The following is a 20,818-nucleotide window of genomic DNA, read 5'->3' as shown; positions in this document are numbered from 1 at the left end:
TCTAAACTATTTGAGGAAAAAAACCCACAGATCTAGCAAAATAATCAAAGAAACAAAGTAACAAATGAATATATACTTTTGACTCTTTTGTACATGCTTTATAGGGCAGTACTAGGCCACATGTTCAGGTAGTGATCTTTTCATACACACTTATTCTTAGGGAAGAGGATGTCACAAAAACCATGTACTCTCTATCAGATCTAGGATACACAGGTGTTAAAATGGTGACCAAGCTGGGTGTGGTGGCTCAAGTCTGTAATCCCAGCACCTTGGGAGGCCTAGCAAGAGGATTACCTGAGCCCAGGGGTTCGAGACCAGCCCGGGCAACTTGGCAAGACCTAGTCTTTACAATAAATCAAAAAATTAGTCAGATGGCACATGCCTGTGGTTCCAGCTACTTGGAAGGATGAGGCAGAAGGATTGCCTGAGCCCAGTAGGTTGAGGCTGTGGTGGCCGTGAGCGTGCCACTGCACTCCAGCCTGAGTGACAGAGTGAGACTCCAACTCAAAAAATAATAAGTAAATAAATGAATGGTGACCAAAAGGGCACACATGAAATCTGTGATGTGACAATGACATGGTAATGATCATCTGCAGAAGACTAGTGAGAGTCAAAACCGCATGAAGTACTTTCTCTCCGAGCAGGTCTCTACCTTGAAGCTCGTGTACCTTCTGCAGCACAATGTCCAGTTCTGGGGTTGTTTTCTTCACGTGAGATGTGAGTATTGACAGGCAGTACCTAAGGTAATAGGTTAAGAACACCAGAATGAGAACAATGAAGAAGCTAAACAAGGATAACTATCCACTTCCATTATTAGAAAGATACCAACTAGAGACAGCATACGTACTTGTGAGGATTTATGCTCTCCATGGCTGCTCTCATAGCATCACAGACAAGGTCTAGTTTTTTCTCATCAGGATCCCTGGACAGCTGGACATTGCTGGTAACTGGTGGAGGGTACATGGTCTGTGTGATATCTTCTTCCCTAAAAACAAGTATGTATGAAAAGGTCACAAATGGAACATGTAGCCCAGGGATCAAACTACTAACATATACCTGGCATGCTGATGAGATAATAAGTAAAAATGGCCTTGGAAAACAGTTTAATTATAAAAACATTGAGAAATAAAATATGTCCACAAAAGACTTGTATAATAATGTTGACAGATGTTTTATTCACATTAGCCCCCAATAGGGAACAATCGAGGTATCCAACCAATAGGGGAAATTAATAAAGAAAATGGTGATATATTTATACAATGGTATACTACTGAGCAACAAAAAAGAATGGACTAGTGATACATGCAAAAACAAAGATAAATCTTAAGACATTACACTAATGAAGACAGTTTTATTTATGCAGAAGAATAAATACTTTATGCTTCCATTTATATGAAGTTCTCTTTTTTTTTTTTTGAGTTGGAGTCTCACTCCATCGCCCAAGCTGGAATGCAGTTGCACACTGACGGCAACCCCAGCGTTGACCTGCTGGGCTCCGGCAATCCTTCCGCCTCAGCCTTCCAAGTAGCCAGAACTACAAGCGCGTGCTATCATGCCCGGCTTATTTTTGATTTATTGTAGAGATGAGGTCTCACCAAATTGCCCGGGCTGGTCTCGAATCTGCAGCCTCAAACAATCCACTCACCTCAGTCTCCCAAAGTGCTGGGATTACAGGCTGAGCCAGCAAGCCCAACCTATATGAAGTTCTTGAACAGGCAAAACTTATCTATGGTGAAATATTCAGAACTGTAGTTGCAGAGAGGGTAGGTAGGACAGGGGCTGACGGAGAAAGCAGTTGAGGCAATTTTCTGAGAAGAAGGAAATGCTAACTTGATAGGGGTCCAGGTTACATGAAGTATACATCTGTCAAAACTTACAGAATGACACACTTTAAGACTTGTACATTTCACTGTAGATAAATTTGATCTAAACAGGTCCAAAAAACCAAAGAATACACTCTGGTTAATGCTATGCAAGGTGAAGTGCTGGAAGAAAGGTGTCCTGATATCTATAACTTACTTTGAAATTTTCTAAAAACAAAGTGAACGATGGACAGATAATGCATATGCAGGAAATTATGAACTGGAGAATCTAGATGGTGGTACAGGGTGCTTACTGAACAACTCTCTCAATTATTCTATAAGTTTAAATGTTTCATTAAAAAGTTGGGGGAAGGTTGGACGTGGTGGCTCATGTCTGTAATTCCAGTACTCTGGGAAGCCAGGGCAGGAGGACTGCTTGAGATCAGGAGTTCAAGACCAACTTGGACAACAAAGCAAGATCACTTCTCTACAAAAAATAGAAAAATTAGCCAGGTATGGTGGTGGCCGTCGGCAGTCCCAGTTACTCAGAAGACTGAGGTAGGAGGTTCATTTGAGCCCAAGACTTCAAGACAGTGGTGAGCCATGATCATATCACTGCACTCCAGCCTGGGTGACAGAGTTAAACCCTGTCTTGGAAAAAAATCATGATAGAAAAAAGTACCACTTGATTTCAATCTCCATCAAATAGTTTTATATCTATACCTAAAAATCAAGTCAAATAATAATTCTGAATGACACAGTTTTAAAGAGGTTTTTTACTTTAAAAAAAGAGCAGAGCCGGGCTCGGTGGCTCAGCCTGTAATCCCGCACCTTTGGGAGGCTGAGGTGAGTGGATTGCCTGAGCCCGCGGGTTCGAGACCCGCCTGGGCAGCGAGACCTCATCTCTACAATAAATCAAAAAATCAGCCGGGTGTGGTAGCGCATGCCTGTAATTCCGGCTACTTGGAAGGCTGAGGCGGAAGGATCGCTGGAGCCCAGCAAGTGAGGCTGCGGTGGCCGGGAGCGGCCACTGCACTCCAGTCTGGGCGACAGAGTGAGACTTCAACTCAAAAAAAAAAAAAAAAAAAAAAAAAGAAAAGAGCAGAAAACCAACTGTCATTTGAGAGTTATAGTAATTTTAAAAAAATGAACAGTAAATAATCTTTCTTCTCTAGCTATTTATGTTTTGATACTCATGAATTATTCAAAATACTTACTTCAATTCTGTGAAAAACAAATTGATATGATTTACAGAATCTAGCTGTCTAATGAAAGTTTCCACATTTGCAAGAAACACCTATCAAAAAAAGAAAACTATTTTAGTTCAGATCACATTAGTTCAAGTATAAAGTAAGCTAAAATAAATGTCAGATTTAGAAAGTTACCTTAGGGTTATGATCATAAATCAGATTGAGATTAATTCTCAGTTTTCTCATGCATTCAAATGCTTCTTTAAACATAAGTCTGTGAGGAGACAGAGAATGGACAGAAAGGGTATTTTACAAAAACTTAGCTCCCTGGGCCCAGCATACTTTTCAGTATGATACAATTCAATTATAATCAGATTATAGCCCAAAAGCCAAATAACTACTACTGGATTTCTATTTACTCTGAAATTATAGAATAAAAAATCTGCCAGGCATGGTGGCTCGTGCCTATAATCCCAGCACTTTGGGAGGCAGAGGCAAGAGGACTTCCTAAGTCCGGGGGTTCAAGACCAGCCTGGGCAACCTGAAGAGACCTCACCTCCACAGTAAATCAAAAAATTAGCTGGACATGGTGGCACACGCCTATAGTTCCAGCTACTTGGAAGGTTGAAGCGGAAGGATTGCCTGAGCCCAGCAAGTTGAGGCTGTGGTGGCCGTGAGTGTGCCACTGCACTCCAGCTTGGGTGACAGAGTGAGACTCCGACTCAAAAAATTAAAAAAATCAGCTACTACATTCATCTACCTTCTTAAAAGATGTGATTTAGTCATAATGGCAATCTGAGGACTATATCCCCCATATACACATAAAAATCATCATAGAATTTAGGTCTACTTTTTAAACAAAGCACAAATACAAATTTTTCTAATGTAAAGTTTCCCCCAAACAGATTCAGAAAGTCAATCGTTTTCTTCATGAGAGTGGCTCAGGCTTTTTGGGGTCATAGGCTACTCTGTAAATCTGTCAAAAACCATGAGCTTTCTACCTAGATAAATACAAAGTCTGGGGTACAATTCCCCTGGATTCACAGGCCACCTAAAGCCCAGATGGAATCCCTTAAGTTAAGAGAAACCCTGCATATAAATGAAGAATGTTATGATTCTTTCTGCTAGGAATGTCAGCTACAAAATACAGTATTTAAAGTTAAAAAAAAAAAGCCTCTGAGAATCAGATAGAAGATCTCTGTAATGAAAGTTTTCCACAAGTTTTAAAAATTGTAATAAAATACTTGTCTTTAAACATGTCACAGGCTAACTAGTCACATACATGGCACTTACTTGTCCAGCCACTTCCGAATCTGAGCTAAAACCAGGGCTCGATGATGAACAACTTCTACATTTCCTCTTGGCATCTTAAAATAAATGAAATAACATTTTAACTAAATAGAAAAATTTAAATAGCCAGAATACACAATTTTTACCTAACTCTACCACAATGCTGTAAAATGAACAGGTTTAGCATAATCTAGTTCTAGAAGAAAATCTTGGAAAAACTCTGTACATCAGTCTAGGCAAGGAATTTATGGCTAAAACCCCAAAAGCAAATGCAGCAAAAAAACAAATAAGTGGGACTTAATTAAACCAAAAGGTTTCTGCACAGCAAAAGAAATAAACAAAGCAAACAGGCAACCAATACAATGGAAGAAGATGTCTGCAAACTATACATTTGGCAAAGGACTAATATCCAAAATCTACAAATAACTCAAAACAAATCAGCAAAGAAAAAGCAATAACCCCATTAAAAAGTAGGCAAATGACATGAACAGACATCTCTCAAAAAATGACCAAGAAACATATAAAAACATTCTCAACATCACTCATCATTAGGGAAGTGCAAATTAAAACCACAACGAGAAACCACTTTATGCCAGTAGAAATAGCCATTATTAGAAAATAAAAAAACAGAAGATGCTGGTACAGATATTGAGAAAAGGGAACATCTATGCACTGTTGATGGGAGTGTAAGTTAGTACAACCTCTATGGAAAGCACTATGGAGATTATTCAAAGAACTAAAAGTAGATCTATCGTTTGATCCAGCAATCCCACTACTAGATACCTACCCTAAGGAACAGAGTCGTTATATAACAAAGACACCTGCACTGACATGTTTATTGCAGCACAAATCACAACTGCAAAAATGTAGAATCAGCCTAAATGCCCATCTTCGGATCAGTGGATAATGAAAATGTGGTATATGCAGAAGGTGCAAAAAAAATTACACATACTTTAAGAAAGAAAAAAACTGTATTAAAATTGTAATACTCAATAAGATGAATGAAAGTTACATTTGACTTCTGCAATTGCAAGAGGTGCTGAAAGTGGTTACCATCAGTGTACAGACACTTTTGATCATGACGAACATCCCTTTAAATGTGTATACATTTTTTTGGTACCCCAGTATACACTATGGAATACTATTCAGCTGCCAAAAAGAATGAAATAATGTATTTTGAAGCAACTTGGATGGAACTGGAGAACAACATCCTAAGTGAACTAACCCAGGTACAGAAAATCAAATATCACATGTTCTCAATATTTATCCTGACTTTCAAGAAAAGTTTCCCTTTGAGCCTTACTGGTCAGAACCTGTATCAACACTTCTTTGTATAAAGTTAACAAAACCTAACAAGGAAAGGTTTACAATAAATTATTACAAATGATAAGAAAGCCTAAAAACAACTTCCAAGAATTCTGGTGGTATTGACTAAATGGCAATCAGAAAGCCTGAAAAACCAGCTTACCTGTAATATAAGCTTTGTGTCCTGAGGCACAACAGTGACAATCCGTGAACCCCTTTCCACCTTCCGTAGAATTTCCCCATTGGACACATGATTGCTGCTCAGACCTGCCTGTAATGCTAAAGACATCACTGGCTGAGCCTCAAGAATTATCATAAGCCACTCTCCATTAATTGCAGTTGAAACCACACATATTAACTGAGTAGAAGAGAGAAATTAAAAACCAGGTGCCAGCCAGGCTCAGTGGCTCAGCCTGTAATCACACGCCTTTGGGAGGCTGAAGTGAGTGGATTGCCTGAGCCTGCGGGTTCGAGACCCGCCTGGGCAGTGAGACCTCATCTCTACAATAAATCAAAAAATCAGCCGGGCGTGGTAGCACATGCCTGTAATTCCGACTACTTGGAAGGCTGAGGTGGAAGGAGCGCCGGAGCCCAGCAGGTCGAGGCTGCGGTGGCTAGGAGCGGCCACTGCACTCCAGTCTGGGCGACAGAGTGAGACTCCAACTCAAAAAAAAAAAACAGGTTCGAAGCTCTCCCACTTAATCTCAAGACCCTAAACTCTTCTGAGGGTCATCCCTGGAACGTGCTCTCTCTCATAGCACCCTCATGCATACATGCACATTCACATACACAACTTCTCGAATGATTTGGACAAACACAGGAAGAACTGGAGCGGTTTCTCTGTTTCTTAGCATTATTAGTGTATTATAATCATATAAATGAAAGATTCCCTGTTTCCAGGTTAGAAGCAAAAAAAAGTGGGCTTTTAGAGTAAGAAACACACACACACACACACACACACACACACACACACACAGGTGGCACATGGAAGAGAAGAAAAAGTGGAGCCAATATCCTAAAAACCACAAGTTAGAGTCCAGATGTATACTGGAGGGTAACCACAGTGAGAAAAGGAAATAAGAACATACTACCAGTTTGGGATCTACAAGGTAATTCAAAATAAAATACAAGATCAGTTATATAGTAAGATTTCTTCAAACAATTTTAACTTTAGAATGTGCTGCTTAAGGATAGAACTCCTTCTTGGAATGTCTTTACAGAATGATCTAACTGAGATTAGGGTCTAAGCAGATGAACTCGTTTTCTCCAGTCTCATGGATAAAGAGCTTTGGTAGGTGAAGAATTTGAAAGTCATCAAGACTTCACAAGACAAAAGACCTGCAAAAGGGATTATCTCTATTTTATACACTGAAAACTTACTTTTAAATGAAACATCTCTCAGGCAAAAACACTGGCAGGTATGGGAATGGGTTGTCAACAATAAAAACTCATCATATACTGTAAATGATGTGATATTTGATGCGACCTGCAACAAGAGAGGCAAGAGGAAAGTTAGTTATATTGTTAATACCTGGAGCCAACACTATGAAAAGGACTCAACAGCAAATCAAGTCTTGCTACCTCAGTGTCATTGATGAAAAAGCGACACCTGTCAGTCAAACCAAGGACACATTCCTGCAAAGAAATACAACTGAAATTACAAGCAATTCTATTTCAAACCAGTTAGACTTATAGTTTCTACTACATAGTTCTATAATTTTACATCTAAGTTCTCGTAATCAGGATTGGAATATAGATACCTAAGATGACCAGTCCAGTACAAAATGGAAAATGATTCTATGCGATCCATCAGCAAGCTCTGTCACTTCTATCTCCCCTGCATATCTCAAATACATCTCCTTTCCCTCCTTCACTGACTCCACCCTGACAGTCTCTGTGTTGATCCCCAATTCCACTCACATCTGTCTCCAACCTATTGTCCTCTGGGCGGGTAGAATCACTTTTCAAACCACAAAACAGAACATATCACTCTATTGACTAAAAATCATCAATAACCTTCTAATCTTTGTTAAGTAAAAAAATTCCAAACTCCTTGAATAAAATAAAATAAAATTTTATCCAATTCCTTGAATAAAATAAGCTCTTGCCATGGTCAAGGTGTTTGTAGTTTCTTCTACCCAGAATACTCTGCCTTCCTGAGGAGACAGCCTTTTCCTCCCATCTCAGCATATACATTACCATCTGAGAGAGGCTTTCTCAGACCACCAAAAGAAGGACTCCCATTCTCATAGTTATCATTTCTACTTATCCCTCAAATACCTCACTATTCTCTACCATTACACCCTGTTCATTTCCTTTACTCTCCCATCAAAGGAAATAATGATATCTATAATAATAGATTACAAATTCCAGAAGAGCAGGGATTAGTCAGTTGTTTTGTTTTGTAACCACTGTATCCTACCACCCACCACAATTATAAGCATTCTAGTATTTGCAGAATAATAATCTACTCAATACAATTTTCAAGATCACATTTCTGTGCTCCTCAAAATTTTTATTTTTTATCTTTTGAGTTGGAGTCTCACTCTGTCACCCAGGCTGGAGTGAAGTGGCACAATTATGGCTCACAGCAGCCTCAAGCTCCTGCACTCAGACTATCCTCCCACCTCAGCCTCTCAAGTAGCTGGGACTACAGAAGTGCACCACTATCCCCAGTGTTATTATAGAGACAAAAAATTGTTTAAAAATTAGGCTATGTTGCCTAGGCTGGTGTCAAACTCCTGGGCTCAAGCAATTTCCTGCCCCAGTCTCCTAAAGTACTGGGATTACAGGCATGAACCACCATACCTGGCCAAAATATATTTAATAAAACTAACTTTGAATATTCCATATAACTAAGGATAAACATTTGCCGATCACGCACATCTCATCTAGTCTTTCCCTGAACCTGAAAGACAGACGCAGATTTTCCCATTTTACAGATGATGAAAGTTGGCTCAGGAAAATGAAATAACTTCCCAATGTTGCCCTGGGATTTAGTGGGAACCCAGGTTCACCTCCAAAGCCCAGGTTCTTTCCACCTATGCTGACAATGCCTACGTAACTACTTTAAATGCTAAGTTTACAGGCCAGGTGTGGTGGCTCACACTTGTAATCCCAGCACTTTGGGAGGATGTGGCAGGAGGAACGCTTGAAGCCAGGAGTTCGAAAAGAGCAACACAGTGAGACTTCGTCCCTACAAGACATTTTTTAAAGTAAAAAAGAAAATTAGCTGGGAGTTCAAGGTTGCAGAGAGCTATGATCACATTACTGTACTCCATCTTGGGCAAAAGTGAGATCCTGTCCCAAAAAAAAAAGTGGTTCATTTACCTCTCCTCCAATCATGGCCAATTCAGTCTGTGTGCATGGATAAGGAAACTGAACGGGAAATCCAGCAGAGTTCTTCCATGGTTTAGCAGTCAGAGAAGGTGATTCTGCAAAATTGGCAGGTCTGCTTTACAAACAGCTGATGTGCTCTTTTAAAAAACCAACAACAATACTTGCTAAAACACTTAACATGCAATTTGGATCACTTTCCAAATGCATTTTGGAAACTCATCAGGGTACTCTAGTTCATTACAAGAGAAAATAGGAGTAGAATACACCTGCCAATTCCACTCTACAGCTTAGGGATTCCCAGGATAGTTAAAAGACCTAACAAAGTAGTTGCACTGACAAGATACTCACAACTCCACGTTCTCAAGAATCGAACATCTATGTAAATCATAAACATGCTTTCCTAACACTTTTATACTCACCCCAAAGATACTTAAGTATCTGGCCGTCAGTCAGCTGTAAAGCCACGGACTTGGTCTTAGAATTGCAACACAGACTAATTACGACCCCATCCACCATCACAGATGAACTGATGAAAATAAATTTAAAAAGAGGAGGAAGTGGTGTGAACAGACGATTTTCCTCAAAAGTAGTGACATTTCTGACATTTCACTGATTTTGCAAAACAGAAAAATAAACAATTTCCCTGTGGTGCCACAACGCTTATTTCAATGTAATATATACATGCATACACACACACACACACACACACACACACACACACTTATATACAAATGGATGAAGGCCAGGTGTGGTGGCTGAAGTCTGTAATCCCAGCACTTTGGGAGGCTGAGGCTAGAGGATTGCCTAAGTCCAGGGATTCAAGACCAGCCTGGGCAACTTGATGAGATCTCGTCTCTACGGTAAATCAAAAAATTAGCCTGGGCAACTTGGCGAGATCTCGTCTCTACAGTAAATCAAAAATTAGCCAGGCATGGTAGCACCTGCCTATAGTTCCAGCTACTTGGAAGGCTGAGGCGGAAGGATCACCTGGGCCCAGCAGGTCGAGACTGTAGTGGCCATGAGCATGCCATTACACTCAGGCCTGGGCAACAGAGTGAGACTCCAACTCAAAAAAAAAAATAGATGGATGGTTGGATGGACAGATAGATAAATTATTCCAAGCTCAGAAAAACTACATCTTTTATATAACATTATTTTCCACAAAGTCAATAAGCTACTTGTCTACATGGTGAAGTCATCACTCCTATTCTGGCTACAACTTACCACAAGTTATTACAATTTACTGGCATTACAAATAATTGCCTTCACTAGACATGGATGGTACAATATCATTTCTGTCTTCTTAAAATAAAAGCTGCATTAAATAAAGCAGCTGGCTAGGAAAATGAGCACATGCAATAATTCTATTGTTATAATATACATTCATGGACATTCATGGAAAACCGTGGGTCTTTATTAATGAGAAGAGGGGAATTGGTTTTTGGCATTATATTTTTCCAAATCAACAGAGAGAAGCAGAACTTCTTAAAGGACGAGGTAGTGATAAAAACAAATGGTTCTGATGCAAACATTTACTTTAAAGAGAGTTTAAACATTCTACAAAAAACTTAAAAATTGTAATTGTGATTACTTTCTCAACCAATGCCTCAAATTTTGTGAGGCTAAATTATCTGTCAAGAGGTTAAGAGAACAGACCCTGGAGCCAGACTGACTGGTATTAGATCCTGGCTCCACCTGCATGAACTTGGGCAAGCTACTTAATTGCTCTATGCCTCAGTTGTCTCATCTGTAAAAGGACAACGCTAACAGCACATACCAAAAGGGGTATTGTAAAATACAGAAAGGACTAAGAACAGCATCTATTACAGAGTACAAGATACAGTAAATGTAAGCTATTAACAGCTATAAACTAATTAAGGAACTCTGCGCTCTTCAAAGACATTAATTTTTGTATGATCTAAAGTCTTTTTTAAAAAAACAAAAGTCAAAGCAGCAGAAAAGTACTTCTGAATTCCTTTACAGCAAATGAGATGACTGCATCTAATTCTTCCTTCTATAAGTTAACGATAAAGAATTTCAAATTTGAAGAGTTAGAAACTTCATAAATTGTTGCGCTTTTCAAAATGTAAGCTCCTGGCTAACTTTAAATGCTGTATATACTGGAATATAATCTGCATGTAGACATAGTCACAAAAAGTTTTTTCAAAATATCTTGGAGCATTATGAATCAATGAATAGGAGTGGGTGACTGGATTTAAATGTATTGTATATATAAGGAAAGGTTCCTAATTTTGCAACAAGGGCTTTCAGAATATAAATCTAACCAGCAGGGTTTTAGTTACAAATGAATCTGGGGATTAATACCAGTGTATGACTAAATTGCCAAGTCTTGACATTGGGAACAAGGAGTACTTAGAATGGGCCAGAAAATGCTATCTACTGCACTACAGGATTTGCACTGCAGAGAACAGCATTTATTAAATGAAACCAGTTACATGATGAAGATGCAGTCAGAAATCAAAACAAAACTCAGTTCCATGGAACAGGGAAAAATAGAGACTTTCTAGTGGCAATTGTAGTGAAATACCAAACAGTATGTATAGAAGAGGGGGCCTGAAGAAGCATTTTTAAGTCACCACATCAAAACAAAACATATAAGTGGTGTATGTATATGTATACCATGGGTACCAAAAAAATGTATACACATTTTAAGCGATGTTATCTATGTATCACTTTTAGTTTGCCATAATCAGAAGTGTCTGGACGCTGATGATATCCACTTTGAGCACCTCTTGTAATTGCAGAAATCAGACATGACTTGTATTCACCTATAATTTTAATACCCTTTTCCTTTCTTAATATGTATACACATTTTTTGGCACCCTCCATACACGTACACACACATATATATATACACACACAGAGTCATGTGTTGCTTAACGACATGGGCATATTTGATAAATGTATCATTAGGTAACTTCATCACTGTGCAAAAATCATAGTGCATTTACACAAATCTAGATGGTATGGCCTACTATACACCTAGGCTATATGAAATGACCTATTGCTCCTAAGCTATGAACCTGTCCAGCTTATTACTGTATTGAATACTGTAGGTGATTGTGACACAATGGTTTTTGTGTCTCTAAACATATCTATACATAGAAAAGGCACAGTAAAAATATGGTCTCAAAGATTAAAATGGTACATTTGTACAGGGCAATTCCATTATAATCTTATGGGGCCACTGTCATATATAATATATGGTCTGTTGCAGCCTGAAACATTTCAAATAGCCTAGGTGTATAGTAGGCTATACCATCTAGGTTTGTATAAATGCACTATGATTTGTGCATAGTGATGAAATTGCCTAATGTTATACAGCACATAACTGTATGTGTAAATGTGAGTGTGTGTGTATATATAACTTCTTCCCACTGCATTAACCCATGAGAATTAGCCAATCTAATTCCACTTGATCATTATTAAAATCAATTATAAGAGCTACCAATTACTCTGCAGGAATGTGAACAGATACAGAATTGAAATGTTTAACACATCTTAAAAATATTTTTGCCTCATCTATTGATATCTATCCTATTTTTCACTTCTTGATATATTTTTTATCTATTATTTTGACAAGACTCACAACTAGACTTAACCTTCTTGCTAATTGTGTCTAACAAGAAAGCTCTACTCCTCAACCTTGCTCACCAGAAGCCAAAAAAAGGCCTATGCTCATAAAAGGCAAAACTCTAACTCCACTGCTTATTTAACACATGAAGTATAGGGAAGAACTGTAATACCTGACATTGAGCTCTCCTTGTTCTCCATCTGTCTCAGAAGGATCCACAGTCAAATGATGAATGACAGACTGTGAGCTGGATTCACTGTGACTTATGGCCAGGAAGACATCTTCTTGAATCCAGGTGAGAAGGCTGAATTTCATTGGGTTTACCTCTTGATCTTCACAATTCTCAAACTGAATTCTGTTTTAAATATTGAAGAATAGCCAAGATATGAATAAAACTTTAAAATCACTGAGATTTTCCTGATGAAAGAAGAATGAAGCACCTTGTATAGAGTCAGCTCCTAATTATATGGAGGGACAAAATCTGCGATAATACCAAATACTAGAAAATCTCATATTAATGATTGTCTGGCTTAAGAATATGTTTTTCTATTTACTTTAAATTAAGTTTCTCCTACCCTGAAATCTTTAGATTTGAAGAGAACACTTCAGGAAACTGACTACACAAGAGAATCTCCTACTCCAGTTCCTATATTAATAAACCCCAGGGACTTTCTATGGTCACTACTCACCAGTATTCAAACAAGACTCCAGCAGATAATGCAGGTCACCGTAGAATGGGTGGCTTCCTAAGTACCTCACAACAAAATGATTAACTGGCTTGAGAGATGGTTTCTGTGACTTTAATGCATTCCGTCAGTAGCACTTAAGCATCTGACCAGGGCACTGTTTTGCCATCTCGTGTAGGAACTTATAATGGTTACTTCCTGCCTTTTAGATCAAGTGGAAAATCCTCAACTACCACCAAAGAAGCTTGCCACTAGCCTGATCATCCTTCTCAACCAGCTCTCCCTAGACTCCAGCTCTATACTTCTTTCGGCCCATGCAGGATCATTCCCACCTCTGGTTCTCACAGACACTCTCCTACTACCAGACCCAATGTTCCCAGTTCATCTTTGCCAATCCCAAACTTATCACTTCCTCAAGGATCAAATAAGTATTCATGCCCTTCATAAAAATCTCTCAATGTACTGTTATCCTTCTCTCCATTTTAAAAAATGAGACTATATTCTCACACTTTCTAATTTGCCTTTCATCTCTGTACTCTAGTAGTTTCAAGTCTGTGAAATGAAATCATACATTTAAATGTTCTTTAAATACTACTAAGCATTATACAGGCATCCTCTTAAACATACATAGGTTGGATACTTATACTCTATTTATTAAATATATTGCATATATTGAAGAAACATATTATTTCTCAAATTTTGTTATTTGTTGTACTCAGTTAATAATTTCTATTAATTTAAAAATAAATGTTCCCAGGAGGCAGAGTAATTCAGTAATTTAAGAATGTGGACTTAGCAAATAGAATAAAAGTAAATCTTGGATTCTCTAAGTTACCAGGTCCATGACCTTCTTACCTCCACACTTTGTTTTCTTATCTATAACCACTCAACAAGCGGTACTCTTTAAAAACATTTTCTCAGAAGTAGCATTATAGTTTGGCTTCTTATCATTTTGCAAATGCCTATAACGTACCTAAGGTACTCAATTATACTCAATCATTTATAATACTATTTCAAGGCAAGCACAGTGGCTCACACCTATAAACCCAGGACTTTGGGAGGCCAAGACAGCAGGAAGATTGCTTGAGCGCAGGAATTTGAGACCAGCCTGGGAAACAAAGCGAGATCTCATTTCTACAAAAAAAAAAAAAAAATCAAAATGCTAGCTGGGTGTGGTAGTGTATGCCTGTAGTCCCAGTTACTTAGGAGGCTGAGTCAGGAGGATCGCCTGAGCCCAGGAAGTCGAGGCTACAGTGTGGCATGTTCATGTCATTGCCCTCCAGCCTGGGTGACAGAGTGAGATTCCGACTCAAAAAAAAAAAAAAGGAAAGAAAAAAGTACTTTAATGGGAAAATGCATTCTGATTTCCATCCTGGGAGCCCCAAAACATAGTACCCAGAAGTTCTGAAATGTGGGATGAGGCAAAGATAGGCTGCATTAGGGCATCCATGTTAACAACCTATACACCCTCATTTATGTGAGAGAATACAACTCTGTCTTGTCTTTTTCTGTACCTTTTATATGTGATTATCCCTGGAAGAACCAAGGACTGCTTTCGGGGTGGGTTCTGGGTTGGCTTACCACTCATGTTCCCCAGCCATCCATCAGAATATACAGCATTAAGAAAAGCAAGTCAGCCGGTGGCTCAGCCTGTAATCACACGCCTTTGGGAGGCTGAGGTGAATGGATTGCCTGAGCCTGAGGGTTCGAGACCTGCCTGGGCAGCGAGACCTCATCTCTACAATAAATCAAAAAATCAGCCAGGCGTGGTAGAGCATGCCTGTAATTCCGGCTACTTGGAAGGCTGAGGCGGAAGGATCGCCGGAGCCCAGGAGGTCGAGGCTGCGGTGGCCGGGAGCGGCCACTGCACTCCAGTCTGGGCGACAGAGTGAGACTCCAACTCAAAAAAAAAAAGAAAAAAAGAAAAACAAGTCAGTGGCTTCCCCAACCAGGCTGGAAAACCAGGGCCTGGGTGTTGTCTCTACCTCCTGTTCTACTAAGCAATAGGCACAGAATCATAATTGGCTGAATTTAGGACTAAATCCTGGCTGATTCTATTCCCAGAGGTCCAAGGTAATTAAGAACCTACTTGTATCTCTTTTCCAGATAAGGTGTTCTAAGGGAAACTTTAAATCCATTTCCACTCACAGCTCCCAGTTTCACCGTAGGGTCCACACTTGAACCATCACCTAGAAAACAAAAATGCAAACACTATCATTGTAAACTATCACTGTTTCTTCTAATACCAAGGGGTTTGTTGACAATTAATGAGTTCTAACAAATAAAGCAACCTAGAAAATAACCATATCTTATTCTCCTTTTTAAAATCTCTGCTTTTACTTAGTACGACATCAGTCACGATCTCTGCCATAAAGGCCACACTCGAGCAAGACCAGGCAGAGACTACTGTCTCACCCCAGTGATATTTCCTCCACTGTCCTTAATCACCTCTCAATATCCTCGAATCCCATGACGTCCTAAGCATTTACTTAAAAGACATTCTCTTTCCATTACTGACTCAGTTTACTCACTGCACAGCAGCCAATGCACGACTTTAAAAAAAATTCAGTCAGAACACTGCCTTCCTGTTGCAGGCCTCTGGTGGCTTCCTTTCTCACTCAGAGGAAAGACTTCAAGGACCTATAAGAGCTGTCTCCTGTCACCTCTATTGTCATGTGACCTCTGTGATACCACTCTACCTTCATGTGCTCTGCTGTAGCTACTCTGGCCTCCCAGCTATTTCCTAAACACTACAGGCACTTTGTAGCTACTTTTTACTCTGCTTGGGATGCTCTTACCCAGATGCTTTCGTGGCTCCTACTGTGATTCTTACCAATCTCTGCTTAAACGTCACTGTCACAGAGAGGCCTTCCCAGATCGCCCTAAGTACAAAAGCCACTTTCCCCCAATAAACTCCTATTCTCAAGCTCTCCTCATGCCCTATTTTGTTTAATTTTTCTCCTTAGCACTTGCCATCTGACAGATTATATTTACTGATTATTTTTGTCCCCAACTAGAATTATAATCTCCACAAAGGCAAGGACAGGAAATTTTTAAAAAATAATTTTTGGCAACTAATTTGTCTCTACACCACTCCCACCCAAATGTCTGCTCCCAAGCCAGGATCAGTGGCTCAGCCTGTAATCTCGCGCTTTGGGAGGGTGAGGTAAGTGGACTGCCTGAGCCCACAGGTTCGAGACATGCCTGGGCAACTTGGTGAGACTTCATCTCTACAATAAATCAAAAATTAGCCGGGTATGGCAGCGCACGCCTGTAGTTCCAGCTACTTGGAAGGCTGAGGCGAAAGGATCACCAGAGCCCAGCAGGTCAAGGTTGCGGTGGCCGGGAGCGGCCACTGCACTCCAGTCTGGATGACAGAGTGAGACTTCAACTCAAAAAAAAAAAGTCTGCTCCTAAGTTCTTTTTTTTTTTTCTTTTTGTTTGTTTTGAGTCAGGGTCTCACTCTGTTGCCTGGGCTGGAATACAGTGGCATAATCACGACGATCACAGCTCACAGCTCACGGCTCACGGCAGCCTTGACCTCCTGGGTCAAGGGTATATATATATATACTTGTACACTTTAAATACATGAATGGCATAAATCAATTTTTTTAAGTGCATGTAGGACAAAACATCCCACACATTGTAAAGTGATATGTAAAGTCACTAGCATCATATAGAAAGCACCACAAAAGCTTATTTCACATCTAATTCTTTGCCTTGACAATGTACACGGTATTACAGTAAGTCCCCTATATTCGAATCTTCAAGATACAAACTTTAATGATGCACACCTACGTTTTTTTTTTTTGAGTTGGAGTCTCACTCTGTCACCCAGGCTGGATTGCAGTGGTATGCTCACAGCCACCACAGCTTCAACCTGCTGGGCTCAGGTGATCCTTCCACCTAAGCCTTCCAAGTAGCTGGAACCATAGGCATGTGCCACCATGCCTGGCTGATTTTTTTATTTATTGTAGAAATGAGGTTTTACTATGTTGCCCAGGCTGGTCTCGAATCCCTGAGCTCAGGTAATCCTCTCACCTTTGCCTCCCAAAGTGCTGGGATTATAGGCATGAGCCACTGCGCCCAGCTGACACTTGTGTTTTGTTTTGTTTTTTACATATTATCTCTTTCCATCGGGTGTCAGTATAGCCCATTAAATACATACAGAAACTATATAGTCGATTGTGCTAGTTGGGCACCTAGACTAACTTTGTTGGATTTAAAACAAATTGGCCTTACAAAAGTGCTCTTGGAATGGAACTTTTTTGTATGTTGGGGACTTGTTGAATTTAAAAAAAAAACAACTATTTTTAAAAGTTTAAGGAGGATTGTAATCACATTTTACAGAGTGAAACTAAAATCAGAGAAACTGGTGATATATCCAGACAGGATTCATGCAAACAGTAGGCTGCTGATCTAACAGAAAACTTATATAAAAGTAGGGAATTTCAGTATAAATTTATTAATTTAAATTATCCTCTTCAGCAATGTTCTAGGCCTTTTCTGAGAATTCGAAAGATATGTGAAAACAAGGATGCCACTGCCATATGCCAGTATAATTTATGACATGATCATAGAACTCACAAATTAAAACCCATTTCAGCTTCTACAGTGCATCAGGAAAGCAACAAGGAACTGACAGCAATGGAACTGTAGAAGGAAAAGTAGATAAAAAACTAGAACCCAGCCGGGCTCGGTGGTTTAGCCTGTAATCCCGTGCCTTTGAGAGGCTGAGGTGAGTGGATTGCCTGAGCCCGTGGGTTTGAGACCCACCTGGGCAGCGAGACCTCATCTCTACAATAAATCAAAAAATCAGCCGGACATGATAGCGCATGCCTGTAATTCCAGCTACTTGGAAGGCTGAGGTGGAAGGATCGCCGGAGCCCAGCAGGTCAAGGCTGCGGTGGCCGGGAGCAACCACTGCACTCCAGTCTGGGCGACAGAGTGAGACTCCAACTCAAAAAAAATAAATAAATAAATAAAAAACGAGAAACCCTGTGTTGAGGCTCTTGTCCATTCTTGTTCAAACAAATTACAAGCCCTCTGCCACTGTATTCCCTCATCTATAAAACTGGAAAACACAGTCTGACACAGTTCCCAGGAGGGATGTGAGAATAACTTAAAATATGTGTAAAAAACAAGATAGCAAAACATGTTAACAATGTAATAATATACTATGTTATTTGAATGTTAATCATTTTTGAGTCAGAGTCCCACTCTGTCGCCCAGGCTGAAGTGCAGTGGCATGCTCACAGCCACTGTGTAGCCTCTGCCTGCTGGGCTCAGACGATCCTTCCACCTCAGCCTTCCAAGCAAGCTGGAACTATAGTCACATGCCACCACGCAGGGCTAATTTTTTGATTTATTGTAGAGACAAGGCCTTGCCAAGTTGCCCAGGCTGGTCTTGGACCCCTGAGCTCAGGCAATCCTCTTGCCTCAGCCTCCCAAAGTGCTGGGATTACAGGCATGAGCCACTGCACCTGGCTTGAATATTATTCTTAAATAACCGATTCTGCAAGTTCAGTAAGATAAAAGTAACTGCTCTTATAACAATACAGAATTTTTTAAAACACTTAAAAACAATGGCAGAATTTTATTTAAAAATCTCAAGCAAATTATATATAATGATAAAATCAATGAAAGACTTCAAAATTTTTAGAAACATGACCTCAAACTATAATTTGCCTTGGTGTAGGAGTAAGAGGGAGCTGATTCAGAATTTCCAGGTAGAAATTTTTTTAACATACCGCATTTATAAACAGAAATCTGGTTACTGGCATCTAGGACAGCAAGGTCATTACTCTTTTTAGGGTGCTCAGAGAATGTGACTTGATTCACAGGGTGTGGGAGCAGCAGGTGGTATGTGCACATGGGAGGTGGAATCACAGTTTGTCGGAAGACTGTCACTAACACCCTGTCTGCACATGAAAAAGAAAGAGGGTTAGACATATGGATATTCAATCTGTAAAATAAGGCATCTGAAAATCATCCAAGTAATAATGATGGTAGAAAACATACAGCAATTCTTAAAAATAACTTTCAGTGTTTTCCTCATGAATAAGCTTAAAAACAGTCGGGGGGGAGGGCAAAAGTGTCATGGGTTCTATGTCTGGCTACTGTCACCTCCAGACCTAGCGTGGTCCAGCTCTGAACTTAGGAGTTTTGGGTGTCAGGGACTAAGGCAAAAAGGCCAAGAGGCCAGAGCTCTTGCTTTAAACCAGGGCCTGCAACCAAGTCACACTAAATCAAGGGAATCAACACCTTCAAAATCCTTAAAGCACATTTCTATACATGGATTTGGTAATAAGGCAAATCTGATTAAGTTTTCTATATAGAAGATATGATTTAAAGTCAGTATTATATAGAGTACTACAGAGAACATAAATTAGTACACAAACTCACAAAACAATCTTAGGAGAAAGATTTCTAATTCATATTACCAGAAATAGGTAAACAATAAGTGACTACTTCACTCCTCAATCCTGTCCCTCCCACTCCTGCCCCTCCAAAACCTTCCACCTAATCGTAAAACACACAACCTAATCCTCATAACTAGACAAATGTCTATGTTATGAACTGAACATACTGAGAGGTATATAATTAGCAAGTATTAATATTTCTATCACGAAAAAAGCAACATGTAGAGTGGTACAAGAGTCAACGTAAATCTAAGTCAGGGCAAACAGATAAAGCAAAAACACCCAGTCCCACAAGACTCTACTGTTATCTTTCCTCTCTGCCCAGGATCAAAATTTTCAGAATCTTCAAAAGCCAGACAAGTAAATGTATAAAGGCCATACAAATCCATGTATAGGAAACTAGGGTGGAGAGGAGGAACTATGGTTTTCAGGAGAGTATGCACCTGACCTTAGGACATTCCCATTCAGTCAAAAACTAAACAAGTAAAAATAAGTTAAGCAATCAAAACAAAGATTTCCTCACTGGTCTAGTCAAATCACCATATCTGCAGGCCCTTGGCTCAGAACCTCTTGTAGGCTCACAGACAAATTTCCCCGCAGCTTACTTCCATCAATGACTGCCACATTTGACAAGTCACTCGAATTATCTCCTGAGCTTCGATCAGTCGTCCAGTGCCATTCACAGCAGAGGTAATGCCAGCCCTGGCAGAGAATATGCAGCCGGTATGGGGTCACTGGGTCCCACATCAGAGACACAATCTTGCTCTTCCCACAGGTGCTGAAGGGCAGACTTTGCTTGAGATACCAGTGATAGTTTCCAACAGTCCAGAGCTGAACTGCAAGGGAAAATGAAAGGAAGGCCTATTTAAAGGCTGTGGGACCAGATTTCATACCAGCTTGTTAGAAGGGGACAGGAGCAATCTTTCCTTTTTCAAAGGACCTTTCCTGCTCAGCCTCTTCTTTAAAATAATAATATAATAGTAATTGCTAAAATATAGTTTTCCATGAAGATAAAATGTCAAGCGTCAATAAGGTCAGAAATACACATGTTTATTTTCACCTCTACCTTCAAACTTTATGCTCATATTGGAAGGCTAGTAGGACAAGACAGTGTTTTAGTGGTTTTTTCCATGAAGGCTTAGGAAGAAGATAATGTGGCAATTAGATTAAAAGCATTAAAACTCTCAAT

The 20,818-nt window shown here is 39.6% G+C and overlaps 1 protein-coding gene across 1 annotated transcript in view; it reads right to left on the bottom strand.

Annotated features, from left to right (window-relative positions):
* ELP1 (elongator complex protein 1) overlaps positions 1–20,818 on the bottom strand; it is a 48,475-nt gene that overhangs the window by 6,567 nt on the left and 21,090 nt on the right. Inside the window, exons 11-24 of the mRNA XM_008072788.1 lie at positions 20,235–20,465; positions 18,958–19,128; positions 15,297–15,396; positions 12,694–12,876; positions 9,346–9,452; positions 8,918–9,021; positions 7,169–7,222; positions 6,968–7,073; positions 5,751–5,866; positions 4,286–4,359; positions 3,188–3,266; positions 3,020–3,099; positions 848–985; positions 653–738 (exon numbers count right to left, since the gene is read on the bottom strand). Of these exons, the coding sequence (XP_008070979.1) occupies positions 653–738; positions 848–985; positions 3,020–3,099; positions 3,188–3,266; positions 4,286–4,359; positions 5,751–5,866; positions 6,968–7,073; positions 7,169–7,222; positions 8,918–9,021; positions 9,346–9,452; positions 12,694–12,876; positions 15,297–15,396; positions 18,958–19,128; positions 20,235–20,465 (1,629 nt within the window). The remainder of the gene's footprint in view (positions 1–652; positions 739–847; positions 986–3,019; positions 3,100–3,187; positions 3,267–4,285; positions 4,360–5,750; positions 5,867–6,967; positions 7,074–7,168; positions 7,223–8,917; positions 9,022–9,345; positions 9,453–12,693; positions 12,877–15,296; positions 15,397–18,957; positions 19,129–20,234; positions 20,466–20,818) is intronic.

The sequence above is a fragment of the Carlito syrichta genome, unplaced genomic scaffold, assembly GCF_000164805.1.
Source record: "Carlito syrichta isolate Samal-C Ts95f unplaced genomic scaffold, Tarsius_syrichta-2.0.1 Scaffold315407, whole genome shotgun sequence".
In the NCBI taxonomy this organism is placed as follows: Eukaryota; Metazoa; Chordata; class Mammalia; order Primates; family Tarsiidae; genus Carlito; species Carlito syrichta.
This window is presented reverse-complemented; position numbering and strand designations above follow the sequence as displayed.